General features: G+C 40.6%; 1 protein-coding gene across 6 annotated transcripts in view; it reads right to left on the reverse strand.

Moving 5' to 3' along the window:
- The window catches only part of tensin (tensin homologue), a 47,605-nt gene that overhangs the window by 3,499 nt on the left and 30,329 nt on the right, over positions 1 to 13,777 (reverse strand). For all 6 annotated transcript variants that reach the window (XM_018813131.2, XM_026835746.1, XM_018813129.2 and 3 more), the window contains 6 exon segments: positions 12,816 to 12,942; positions 12,414 to 12,521; positions 2,540 to 2,708; positions 1,104 to 1,170; positions 641 to 914; positions 132 to 425 (listed from right to left, as the gene is read on the reverse strand). In XM_018813131.2, the coding sequence (XP_018668676.2) occupies positions 132 to 425; positions 641 to 914; positions 1,104 to 1,170; positions 2,540 to 2,708; positions 12,414 to 12,521; positions 12,816 to 12,942 (1,039 nt within the window).

Consider the following 13,777-nt stretch of genomic DNA (forward strand, 5'->3'; position numbering starts at 1 on the left):
TGTAAGATTTGATTACTTCCGAAAAAGTTGATTAGCGTTAACAGGTTCATGTTTAGTGATATTAATTGTATTTTCGACTTCAACAAAAAGTAAATTTATCTTTTCCTGTTAAACTTATATAATACACGCACCATGTCGGTCGTACGCTGAAAGCTGGCTTTCTCTTTTGTTTATGTGGGTGAAGGGGTATTGTCCGGAACCCGACACTGGTGACCCCGCAGAGTGAGGAGAAGTTTGGGATGCTCCGCCAAGGTATCCACTACCGCCGGTGGAAGTGCTGCGGATGCTGCTAGCGGAGTGACGACTTGAATCTTTGGGAATGTTGTGAGAATACCGATCCTTCTGATAAGCGAGATGTGGATGGTGGCCGGAAGCGCTTCCTCCAGACAGCAGAGAGTCGTTGCTCCCGTTCAAGCTGCGAGTTCCTATATAAAGAGAATAATGATATTAGACTATTATTTTGTTTAATATATGGCTGAGTATTTAGACAACCTATTAGAGAACAATGGTTTGTAAAGTATCTTGTTGGAAGACACATACGCCTACTTTGGCATAGGCAAGAATTCTTGAATCCGGCACCGGACTTGCTCTTAAAAACTATACTTTAGAGCACAGCATTCAACGAAGCTATGTGTCTTACCTGCCGGAGAAACTTCTCCTGACCCGTTTCCGTGCGGTGGCGTTGCAGATGAAGCGATGGACGAAATGACAGGGCTCTTCCCTGCTGGACTGGACGCAATAGGGCTTGTATCTCCATTGAAAACCCATGGTGATCTCATGTCCTTTGTTGCCACGGGACTAGCAGAGTTGGCATGTGGACTGTGGTTCTGTTGCCAACCATTAGGACGTCGGTCAGTCGCGGTATAGCTTGTTGTTTGTGAAAGTGGTGGCGTAAAACTGCCATGAATGTATTGCTGCAAAAGTAAATAATATTGTATAAAGTCTATTTAAAAAACAAAACGATGTGATTTTTATCACAACATTGCCAAAGAAATTACAACGTGCTGTATCAAACGCGTTACAACTGTTATTCAAATATCTGGAACTGACCAGAGGTATAATAAGAAAAATTCAGATTATTATGACGTTTCACAAAGACTTACCTGCGTGGACGGGTCACGTGATTCTAACGTCGGCTGGTGATTGGTCGGCCTGGTTTGCTCGTCTAACCTAAGAGTAAATTCCCCGTTTAGAGAAAATACTACGAAGCTACTATAATTGACATATTACATTGAAAACTGAAAATCTACAACTTAGCATTTATTTGAACTCTTTTAGGGATTAAAAAATGTTTTTTTCAAGGTAAGTTCTGTGTTAACACAATATTTTTTCTATGGCGGTCCAAGCTTTTTATTTATGTATGTATTAGGTACTTGCATAAAGCTATAATGAAAACTACACTTACATTCGTACTAAGGCTCGTTTCATCTTGCTAACTCATTCAAAACGACTAAATTAACAACAGTCCTACTCCAAACAGCATCGTGCTTAACAAGATACGAAGTTAATTTACTTCAACGTCTAACCTCTGAATCCCAGCGGGTTAATGCAAGACATAACACTACGCGTACAGGCTGATAAATCTCTCATAGTATAGTTAAACCTCCCGTGATGTTACTGTGTCTTTCAGTTTCTCAACCAAAAAAACGACGAATACATGTTTTACTACTAAAGTGAAACGCTCCGGCTTGCTTTCAAAGTTTAAATGATACAAAACGTACCAGTTTGCGCTGCGACGTCACGTAATCACGGCTGTTCGATTACGTCATCACCTATTCCAACGTCAGTCGATTAAGGCGAATCGACGACCCGTTTTGTGACGTTGCGGCTAGCGTCATTAAAATTACGTTTGCAGACACTGGTTCATTTTGCAGATAAACCAATCAGCAATATCTATATACCCAAATATGGAAAAAAAACTACACGACTGCCAATCTTCTATTCAAACTTTCTCGGCGTTGTATTGCTTAGAAATTACGAGTCGATGTTTCAGAGCACAGGGTTCTTCTTCGTAATTCATATACTACATTATGATCGTTTCTGACAGCTTGAATAACTACGCGTACTTGCTCAGCTTACGACTGAAGTAAAGGCTTATCGTATAACGGCACTTGGCGCCTTTCAGAGCAAACCAATCGGCATTGAGCGAGTGCGCATTCCACATTTGACATATGGATAACGCCCCATCGAACCCAGGGACTGAAGCGACAATCGCACGTAATCAAACAAGCACAGGAGTCAACACTTTACGTGGCGTTTCCTACTACGGGGGCCAATGGCGAATGTAAACAGGGACAAATGATATGGAATAATCGATTTCTGAGAAACCTGATCTAAATACAAATGCGGCAAAACAAAAAAAATATGTGACACCAAAAGTAACCTTTTCTCATTCACTTGCGTTTTGTAATACTGTGCTTTATATACATTAATGCTTACTGGGTAAGCCTAAACTGTTTTTTTCGTAAACAGAGAACAGTTAAATACGCATAGCCCCATAACAGTTATCAACAGAATATTTGGTATGCATTCGACTTACCTAATTCTAGAGTTTTCCACAATTACAGATCGGTTTGTAGTTTTGTTCATGTGAACCGACTGTTGTGGTGACGTAACTTGTGATTGCGTCATGATACCCTGTGTGGTCCCGTTGATACTTGCAGAAGTAACTTGGTGCTGCTTGGGGGCGCTGCTGAGGTGTACGCCAGCTGAAAATACAAATTATACGTCAATCACTTGTACTGTTGCACTGTGGTAGTAAGCGGTTCTTAGATTACACACTAGTTATGAAATAAGCGTACCGTACTTTGCTACCGTGATAGAAATGATGTCGTTTTTTTATGTAAACACAAATGAGCGTAGAGAAAATAATGTAACGCTACTACCCCTGTTTACATATGCGGTGAAGAGATTAGACACGGAATCGCTTATTTAAAATAAGGTAAACAACCTCGCCCGTGTGGTCACGCTTGCTGTTACGCAGTTTGGTTCCGCAAAAAAGAAGAAGCAATTTCTGACATTAATAAAGTAAATTGGACGTACTTTCCCGAAAGTCAACACAATAATCGGAACAATTTTAATGCCGAGAGTAAAACATCTACGAGTCCTCGCGGTCGCCAGATGGTTGTTTGTGTTCCACTGTTGGAATCGCCGCACCGTGGGTATTCCAATTATACGCTCGCCAATAATTCGCCATAAAATCGGGCACAAGAACTGGCGCCAGCACGGCGGACTGCACCATTCATAAAAGTTTAACACTATCTGTTTTAATAGACGATAAACCCAGCTACATGGTTAATTAAATCCGCGAGCAAAGAATTCCCCTGCAGATTTGCGACCATTTGGGTTGTTTTTATACTTGAAAATCTATGTCCTTTGGAAAACTAACGGCAAATATGGCAAAGGACGAGTGATACAGATATAGACACTTGAGCCGCTTTGCCGCAGAACTTCGTTTCTCGTAAACCTTTAGAAGGGCGACTAAGTGCTTTTGTAAGGCGCCATCACCATTTCAATATTTGAATACATACGATACGAACAAGCACATTAAACCACTGGTCCTTATGGACAGGATTTTCAACGTGAGTAGCGAACGTTGTTACATAATTAGGACGGCTAAAATAACACACCCAGCCGTTTACTACAGGTCAGCGGCCTTGCCTGTGAAGCAACCGATTTCAAAGGCGGGCACGTCCCCTATATAAAGAAACAACGAGATTTCCAAATCGGGAATATTTGCCCTCCTAGTCACGCAATGTTAGTCGTGGTCCAACGGAACAAAGCAGATACACTCCGGTAAATTACGTCACATTATCGTTGCTAACGGGACCAAACGAGCCCCTAAACAATTCTGAAAGAGGGAGCGTTTCTATTTAATCGCACACATAGTCTGCAAAGACAGATATCGTATGAAGAATTATAGTATTCTACATATATTCATAAACCATTTCAGAACGCAGCATTTACTGCATGAATATTCTACAAGCACGGTTTGGCCGTTATTGTAATCCCTCGTGAGCAAAAGCATTACAAGGTAAAGCAAGCATCTTCTGTTACCTTTGGCGTCCGGCATAATGTTAAGAATGATGTAATCTGACTCTGTAAGGGTCGGTGCCCGAGATTCTGGCTCCGTGATCCGCATACCGGTAAAAAACGGAAATTCCGGCTATTTCTAAATCGTTCTGCAAATTCTCCTTTGATTTTAAGACTCGTAGGGGAAATCCTTTGAATCCGTAACAAACAATGCAATAATCCAAACAGGAATGATCACCAGGTAATCGTTTAAAATAACCCGCTATGAAGCAAATAACTATAATTTACGCAATGTCTAACTTGCCTGAAATGGGAAAAGACGGTTGTAAACATGAGAGCCCGTGAGCTGCCTGCCTGTCGCCAGCCTAATCTAAGCGAGATGAGTGTCTCGCGTCTGCTCGCATCTCCAATGGAGTTGCCCCGGGCAGGAAGAAGCGTAGTGTAAATAAACGCCAGGGCAAACTCGATAGCGGGAAGCAAAAGCTGGGTAGCTTCGTATCTAGCCCCCACGTATCCACTTCTCGTTCTGCGTTACACGGGTTTCGATGTTCGTAATCATTACAAATATTACGTCACGAAAAAAGCTGCATTTCCCTAAACTTATTTACTTCAAAACTTAACGGACGTACATAGAGAGCCATTACCTGACACATTCCCACAAGTTTCATTTCATCAAACCTGATGATTGTGTTTACATTAAACAAGTACTGTAAATTCAAATAACTAGGTCTAACTACTCCGTATTGGCGCATTGTCCCTCTGCTGTATTCAGGCAACATTAGTAGCAAACGTAATTGGGCCGTTATGCCGCTTTGAGGTGGACGGATTAAAATTTCCCCTGTATTCCGATTCACAGGTGGTCGTCGGCCGAACAAATTGATTCCCTGTAACTCCATGCGTTTCTAAAGGCCGCAATTAAGTCGTAAAGGCGCCGCATACAAATGAAACGGATTTAGCGACGATCAAAAGGTTGCTGGGTGTCAAAAGTCCGCTGAATTTTACGGCACGTTTGGTTCAATCAGCGCTGTTATTAACCAATACACATAATGCGATTCGGTTCCTATTTGAAATGCAGACTTCGATGTGGGAATATGTAGAAAGAGTCTGGTGTGAGACCACGTCAGACGTGCAGGAGATTACCGTGAGGCACATGGTATACGCGTATATACGAATCTAGACATGGCGCATATGTCCAATGCTAATACAGCCCCGTGATCGGATATTACGCGGTATTTACATGTAACATCAAAGAGATCTTCGATAAGCCGGTGACATTTCCTGAAGCCGAAATTGCGATTTCCACCAAATTCGTGAGGTTTATCTCAACAGTTATTGATCCAGCTTTAAAATTGTCCAAAGTGTGGGATTACATGGCTTTTGCAGTCAAGAGCCGTACGATAGAGGTTTTACTGTAAACAATATCGCACAGCACGATTCGAGCCGACTGTACACGATTGTTATGGTGAATTAGGAACCGGACACGGCGGTTTAAACCGGCCACAACAGGTTAACAGATGAAAGAACAAGTTGACCTGAAATGTCCGGGACATTTGTCGTCTTATCTCCTATTGCCAGTGTTAAGTTATTAATGAATCGCAGAAGGTCGAAAACAAGTTACGAACACCAATGCAGAAAATTGAGTGGGATTTAAAACACTGTTATAGAAAAACGAAAAACAGCTACAGGGTAACCTTTAAATGCCAAACTTTAAAAGTTTTTTGGGTTCAGATCCAAACGGAAAATTCAGAAGTTTAAATTTGACGGTTCTACCCCATTTGAAACTGATGAACAGACAATTGGAAGTTTTCAAGTCACTTGTACATTTCCGCTGACAGATCGAAGACCAAAGCGAACTTTGAAAGAGAGCAATAACATCCTGAATTGATTTCTTCCGTCAGCACGTGTTTAAACAACCGTACGGTTTAATTCCAATCTTTACAAGCGGAATGGTAAGGAAATCAACACATCCCGTTCCTGGTGTTCCTTTAGCTTGCTGTCAAGCCCAAGCGAACACGGACAGTGCGGGGAAAATCAACAATTTAAGCCACAACGTTGTTCGTGCGCGATGAATAGACTCAAAAGATGCGTTAAGTAAATATTTTCTCTAATATTCCGGGCTCTGACCAAATCAGAATAGTTGACGATCTATAAGAACGATGTTGCGTTGTGCGGCTACATTAGAAACTCTCTCTGTGGTTTAGTTATCCGGTCACCCAGGAGCGTAAAAGAGAACATTAAGGGTTATTGGTTATTTAAAAATTCCGGTTGACGACACTTTAAACGACCCCATGGTGTTTGACTACTGCAACATCTAATACGACTTCTCCATATGAAAGAGACATATACCCAAACGCAGGAGTGAAAAGAACGCGATATTTGCGGAGTTCTATTTAAAACCACGCACACGTTGACATACGCCAACGCCAGGCGTACACACACCTTAATACAAATGTTATCGAATACGTAATCCCTAAAAGCGACTTAATTAATTCCTTTCTCCAACTACGAGTTTAGCAGCTATATCGGCCTGTCTATGTATATAATGCTATTCTTAACAACACTAGTCTACTGCATGTGTTGATATAACCCGTTAATGTGACTCGAAGGCCGCGGAGCGTAGAAGGTGTCATTTCCACTACGGTGTTATGCGGCGAAAATATTCTTCGAAACGCTTCAATAAAACGGACGCAAACAGACGTAATTCGCGAGAAACACAAAATCAGCACAAACACATTCCTACAGCGTCACTAAGCAATTGGCGAAAATATGTTTGCGCCTCAAACCTAACGCTAAGAGATTCGAAGGAGGAAACATGCGAACTTTATGTTCTTCCTGATTTCAAACTATAGATCAAAATATGAACTGAAAACACACGATGACAGGTTAATGTTTAAATACTGGTCACCACGGCTAACTTTGTACGCGGTACTCGTTTAACACAATGCGCATGTTTGCGATGCGGATTCGTAAACACTGGTATATGAACTGTCTGTTTACTTTATTGTGCTTGGCTATCTCTAATGTTTACATAGCTACAAATCCTGTGCGGCCGAACTGAATCTGTTATAAGCGTGTTAACAGTCGCAGTTACAATGTCATCTGAGTGTGCAACTTGCATATACTTTGCAAATATACCTCGGCAATTTTGCCGCATCCTTCGTTCCCACCACCGAAGCAACCGCAGCAATTCCCTGCGGCGCTGAGCGATTTAACAAGGCGTAATTTATCCCCTAGAACAGAGGAGTAGCACCGGCAAAATGCCACTTCCGTAGAACTGTGTTTTCACGAGCGCCAGCAGAAATAACAAATACGAAACCGCGACTGTTACATAACAAATCCATACATTGCCTCATTAGGCCAGCGGTCTGTTTTCTGTCACCTAGAAACTGCAAAATGTTTCTCTTCATCTCAACGAATCCTTTTCAGATAAGAATTGAGACTTTTGACGCCTGCGACAATACTGAGGGACTAAAATCTCCCCGTAACTGGTTATTGCGTGCGGCTGATCCAGACCTGACAACGGGTTCTCGATAACGGTAGCATAGTTTCGTACAAAGGCAGCGTCTTAGCTTTCGGGCTCGAGAGATTTCGCTGCACGCAATCCGCAATGGCGCGACTGTCTTCTCATGCTGTCGAGCCGACAACCCCGACTTGAATTGGCCACTTGAAGTTTAGATAGCCCAGCAGCAGATAACAATCACTGCCACAAGTACCAGCGCCATAATAGGAGAATCTCTTCAATCTGTGATGCCTTCTGCAGTACGGTCACTTGGCTATGTCCAAATGTTGCGGTTTTATGACCCAACCAACGTCATACCACGCTCAGTGCTACGTAAACCATTTCAGAATAGAGCAATAACAAAGACACTAAACTAAACCCTTTCCAAACAAATCATATAGTTTCTCCGTCATTGCGGTCAACGGCCATAAAATGACATGATATGCTTGGATATGATAAAATATAAATGCATGTCCTGATCCTATTTCTTTCTTCCACAGCCTAACTATGATGCTGACGTCTACACACGTTTATTAGAGGAGTGTAAGCTAAAACGAGACTTGACGCTTGGGGAATATACGTTGACGTCATTAACATTTTCACATGCAAATGATAGTACTGATCTCAAGACAGATAATCATTGTGTTTTGCGTTAGATACCAAAATACTTCTGTCCGCGTAGACAACTGTGCCTATGCTGCTAAGTTTTAATGATAAGAGCCGCGATAAAAGCGCATTGCACTGGGCAGACCACCTATCAAACTAAAACCACTTGTCGGCGCCGGTATTCGGTTTTCACCGGAGATTTGAACAGTGGCACTGGCTAAATTTATACCCATCTCCGTGGCAACCTCACGCCCAAGTATTTCTATTGTCCACTAACCGAGCGTAAATCAGCTCGTATGTATGAGGGAAATAAAATATTCTTTCCTCGACTTAATGGAGTACGATGTGCGCACAAACCCAAATCAAAACCAACGTACGCTTCCAAAGCTCATTAGCAAATTCAACCGTGTTTCTGAAGTACTTAGATATCGAGTGAAATTCGTTGGTCTGGAATGGTCGACGGTATAAACAGGAAATGATGTGGTTACACGGGAAAGCTGCTTTTCCGTTGGTTTTATACCTAGTGATCGATCAGTGTTGGGGTTGAGAGCTTTTCCCACGTTCCGCGGAAGTCTGGAGTGCGGAAATCGAAACACGTCGATCTTAGAGTAGGAATAGCTACTATAGCTACTGTGCAAATGATGTCTACTGGCCATGTTTTAACTACATGGGCCTAAAATGTCGTTTAGCGAACACAAATCTTAATAGTGTACGCAATCAACATGACAACTAGGTTTAATTACCATACAAGGACTTAAACTTGTTGTAGTTTAAAGAACACTTTTAAGAATACGAAATGTTTTTAACAACAGAAAGCTGGTCACGCAACAATAACAAACATCTGAGGCGGTCTTCAAATTGCGAGTTAAACAGGTGTGGTATAGAGAGAGAACGGCACAGGAAACCCTACTAAATCCTTGTTTGCCGTTGAGTTTAGCTGACTAGCAGCGAGCACGGACGGTTGAGTTATATTTGTCCAGTGTCGCCTACATGCGTTGCAAAGGCCAAGATTACGTAATGCGGTTCCGTCTCAAGTACTGTCGATAATATAGGTGACGTAATAAATTTAGCAAATATTTCGTCGATATAGTCGGCTAAGTGTTCGATTCTCCTTCCGAAATGAAAGAGGTGATAAATTCGACATACGTGCGTGAAGAACATGATTTTAAAACACTCTTGAAACTTTGAGGCATTTTCACCTAACTCGCAACACGTTCGAGTTATTTTAAGTCAATTTGAGACAGAGAAATATTTTTGGTCGAAAAATCATACAAGTGGGTGTTATCCTGTAATAACTTAGTGGTGAGCAAAGTGATATCACTGTCTATCAACTCAGCATGCGTGACACTTGTATGAGGTCCATGAAATTCAATATAATGAAGTTCCCGTTGTATTCGAAGGACATGAACCAGTATATACTTCCTTAAAATGAAACTGCTGCGAATTGTTAAGGGGAATTTCACGCAAAGTCAAAATGAGTTCCGTTAAAGTTGCAGATTCAATTAACAAATGAACAGAGAGTTTATAAGTGCGCATAAAAAAGGTATTGGTCAGGCTAATGACGGATAAAAGACAAGATACATTTTCTAAGTACACAGGCTACGTTTAAGACGTAACATAATGTTTCATCCGCCAGGTGAGCAAACTACACGACGTATGCTGGCTTAAAGCGGCGTGTCTCACGGAACGCGATAGAAAACAATGTTTTGAAAATACACGGGTCCAGCACCTTCCTCTTAAAAGGCGTTCTAGGCTTACGGCTAACATTCTTCGGAACAAAAAAGGTCCGAACAGTCAGCAACAGATCATTAAGATTATACTACCCAACCACTCGTGGAACATAAGCTCCCTGACCCCTGCACTTAGCGAAGCTTTACGCGTTGAAGATTTTCTTATATTTTCACCAGCGCGAGGCTACAATTTTCCCGGTAATTGTAACGTATAGGTAGGAGATGGAAACCTGCCAATAACTATATGGTTGAAGAGAATTGAAGCTAATCGGGGCATCTGACGACTGAGCTTGACATTTTATCAGCGCTGCTGGACCGTGTAATGCCGTTGGTACGGTAAACTTCAAACCAAAGCTATGGAGTGCAATCAAATTGGACCAGCATTGTTAAAAAACGACCGCAAGCTACAATGGAAGTTGCGACCACCATACATAGGCATTGTAGGCTGCTGTCTACGTCACCCAACACACAACTGCACGCGCCATATTTGAACGATAATGGAGAAAGCCAAAACAAACCGCTGACTTTCAAAAAGTTTGAATTGGGTAATTCCGTGGGCCGCGGAGTGTTCAATTACGGGCGAAAATTAAAGGCGGGGCTCGGCACCTGCCTGATCGGGTAAAAACAACACTCTCTTTCAACTCGCACTTTCCGCGAACAAACTTAACGAGACCGATGAAGCTGAAAATGTCAAGAATCACTTCAAACTCAACGGTTTGCACAGTGTTTGCTCCAAAAGCAATATTTAAGCAGCAATTCCGGACAAATTCGACAAACGCCTACACAAATCTATTCTTACTTAAACCGACTCTCTTGATTAAGATCCGACTTATATACATTAGCATAAGGTTAAGTAAGGTACGAATGACTCACTGCAGATTCGATAATAACAAATCTACTGAAAACATGAAAAACACGAAAATAAAAGGCGCCTCAATGTCTTAAAACCGCATGGAAAATACCTAGCTCTATCTAATCATAAACAATTTAATCTCGCCGCTACAGTACATCAATAAAGTAAATAAGTAAAAAAAACTGCTTATACTTTCGCTATGATAAACGCACTGATTCTAGCTGCCGATTCCTGGCTCGCTCGGCTCGTATTGTTGTGAACCACTCGTGTTTTCGTGACAAACATTTCTGCTCATCTCACTAACGTTCTCCGTTTTGTTTCTCTATTACGGCGACCAAAAAACGAATATTTTCGCGCCAGGGACACGGATCACCGCTCCTGCGAATCGTTCGCGCTAGCAGTCGCATCGATTTGTGCTCTGCTCTATATTTAATTAAAAATTACGAGGAAAATTTCCACTATAAAATACCCCGATAAAATTATACCAAACACATAAAATATTTTTTTACCTATATTTATCAGCTGCAACTACTGGCTCCTAGATATAATGAACCAAGTACGAAAAACCGGCCAATTAGTTATATTCAGCTACTGAAAATATCCGAAGAGGAACAATGCTAATAATTGAACGCAGTGAAATCGGATAAGGCAAAACAACCTCCCGCATGACAGTGAGTTAAGAGAAAGTAGATTCCCGTGACATGTTCGCTGATAATTGGATGGTGCGCGGGGAACGATAACAAACAGGCTTGTATGAACGAACAATACCTTGCTGTTTGTTCCTTAACACAAGGAACCCCGATATTCGAAGCCAGCAGCGAAATACAAGCCATGTGTTATCAATGTAACTGTCGAAGATCTTTTTTAGAACGTGATAAGTCATTTGCGTAGTTACAAGTTATGTAGAGCTTCGCCTATACACTATACTAATCCTAAACCAGACTCGAAATGGAACACCGACTTGATGGTCATTTAGAGCTCAACATAGCTGAGTGCAACTAAGAATAAATCCTACATACGCTAAAAACTTTAATTCGGCAGTTGGCGCTATTGAATTGCTTGCCTAGGGCAAAATATTTTGAATGTGATGCCCTGAATTTAGGGTTGAAAACCAGCAGATCAATAATTTAACGCAGCAAGGTCACGTTTCCAGACAACAGGTCTGGTAAATTAGCAGTGTTTCCGAATACTAATGGTTCCGAAAGAACGGTTACGATAGGAAAACTAGTTAGGTAGCACTGGGAATTAAATTACCGTAATTAAGGCGAGCAAGGACAAAATTTCGAGGGAAAATAGAATAAATTTTTAATGCCGTCGGCACGCATGTTTCTGGCAGTTTTTAGGTGCAACTCAAATGCACTTTTAGTAAGCATTTAAAAAGCCTGTACACTTATACAGCAAGTATACAATTTTAGCTGGGCAATTTTGGGGCAAAAGTTGGACAAAATATTTGACATCGTAAAAATCATTAAGGCCACAAAAACGTTAAATTTTTATCGTGAAATAAATACAGAATCGTTTTGCGTGGGTTGTATATACACAACCCCAATGTTTTTCTAACCACATAAGAAAACAAACAAAATTGATTCCCCTTCTAAACACAACACACCATTAAAAGGCTATCGAACCAAACCATTTGTACGGAAAAATATACCCAGAGCCAGGAACAAAACATTCTGAATGGCGAACTCACCTGGTGTATGGGTGCCCGGGATATTTTTCGAATCATCCAGTTCTAATGGTTTCGGTTTGAGGCCTAATTCCGACAATGGAGTTTTCGTGATCCCTATCGGTACATGAGCTGTGAATAAATTTAATTAGGTTTCATTGTATTTTTATTCTAAAATGGGACAGTGGGCGCATTTGGGTACTATTTATCCGGATAAATAATAAAATTATAGAGAACTATAACTTTCAATGACAAATGTAAATGCCAACCTATTATAAGGTCCTATTTCCAATTATACTAACGAACAACTTTAAAAAAATTTAACATATTTTCTAGTCGTCATTAGTTCACTGCGATGGTGTATCCTTGGTTCTAACAATAAATGATTATTCTTTATTTGGAATTACAACCATTATTTGCAGTTACCTATTGGTGATGTTAAGTTAGTGTATGGAGTTTTGGGTGTAATTGGAAAAGCTGGGGTAGCAGGGTGGGGACTTCTTTCCTCTTTGGGTGAATCTGGTTCCAGGTCTTCTTTGTAGCTGTGAATGTCCTGTAAGAAAGAATGTTTTTTATATAAAATATGAAAAAAAATTGTACCGTAGATTGGGGTACGTGGTACAAGCTTTCATTCTCTTCATTTAGTAGTAAACAAAGAATATTTACAGAATTATGTATTCATATCTTCATGACTAAAAAAATAACGTTGTTAATTTATAAAATCACGATCAGGAAACATGCATACAGGTATACTATCTTACGCCACAGTACTATAGTACAGATACTGCTCGATAGCAACTGAAGGTACGATTAACACTACCCCGGGCGGTTAGACTATATTACAACATTTCAACAATTCGTATTTTATAACTCGGCGTGACGATTCCGATAATTCAAGTAAGGACAATACGTCATCAGAACAATTCATTAAACTTTAAAATTTGCTGCTTTAAATGTGTATGTTTTTTTTCAACTAAAATGCCATTTTGATCTCGAGTTCACGATTGCCATTTTACTTTGGTTAAAAGGTCAGTAAAAAACAAATATTCTTCAAAGGACTTCGAATTGGTTTTAAATAATTCAAGCAATCGTGATGAGTTGTTCGGTCAAACAAATTAGCGAGGATTGATTAAATAGAAGCACTTGTAACGACCCACTGCGGATTAATTAAATTCTCATATTTAAACAGGCTTGTTTCGAACAACAGTTACAGAATTGACACTTCAATGACAAAAGTCTGTCTAACGCTATGTCAACTTAATTAAGATATTTTATTGATACAATAATGCATTAAGTATAACGTGTAGTTTAAAATTTGTTTACCAAAAACTATTGGGGTTTGCTATTACATATTTGAATATAGTAGATTGGGTTAGGATATTATCTAT

The sequence above is a fragment of the Ciona intestinalis genome, chromosome 9 (genome assembly GCF_000224145.3).
Source record: "Ciona intestinalis chromosome 9, KH, whole genome shotgun sequence".
NCBI classification, from domain to species: Eukaryota; Metazoa; Chordata; class Ascidiacea; order Phlebobranchia; family Cionidae; genus Ciona; species Ciona intestinalis.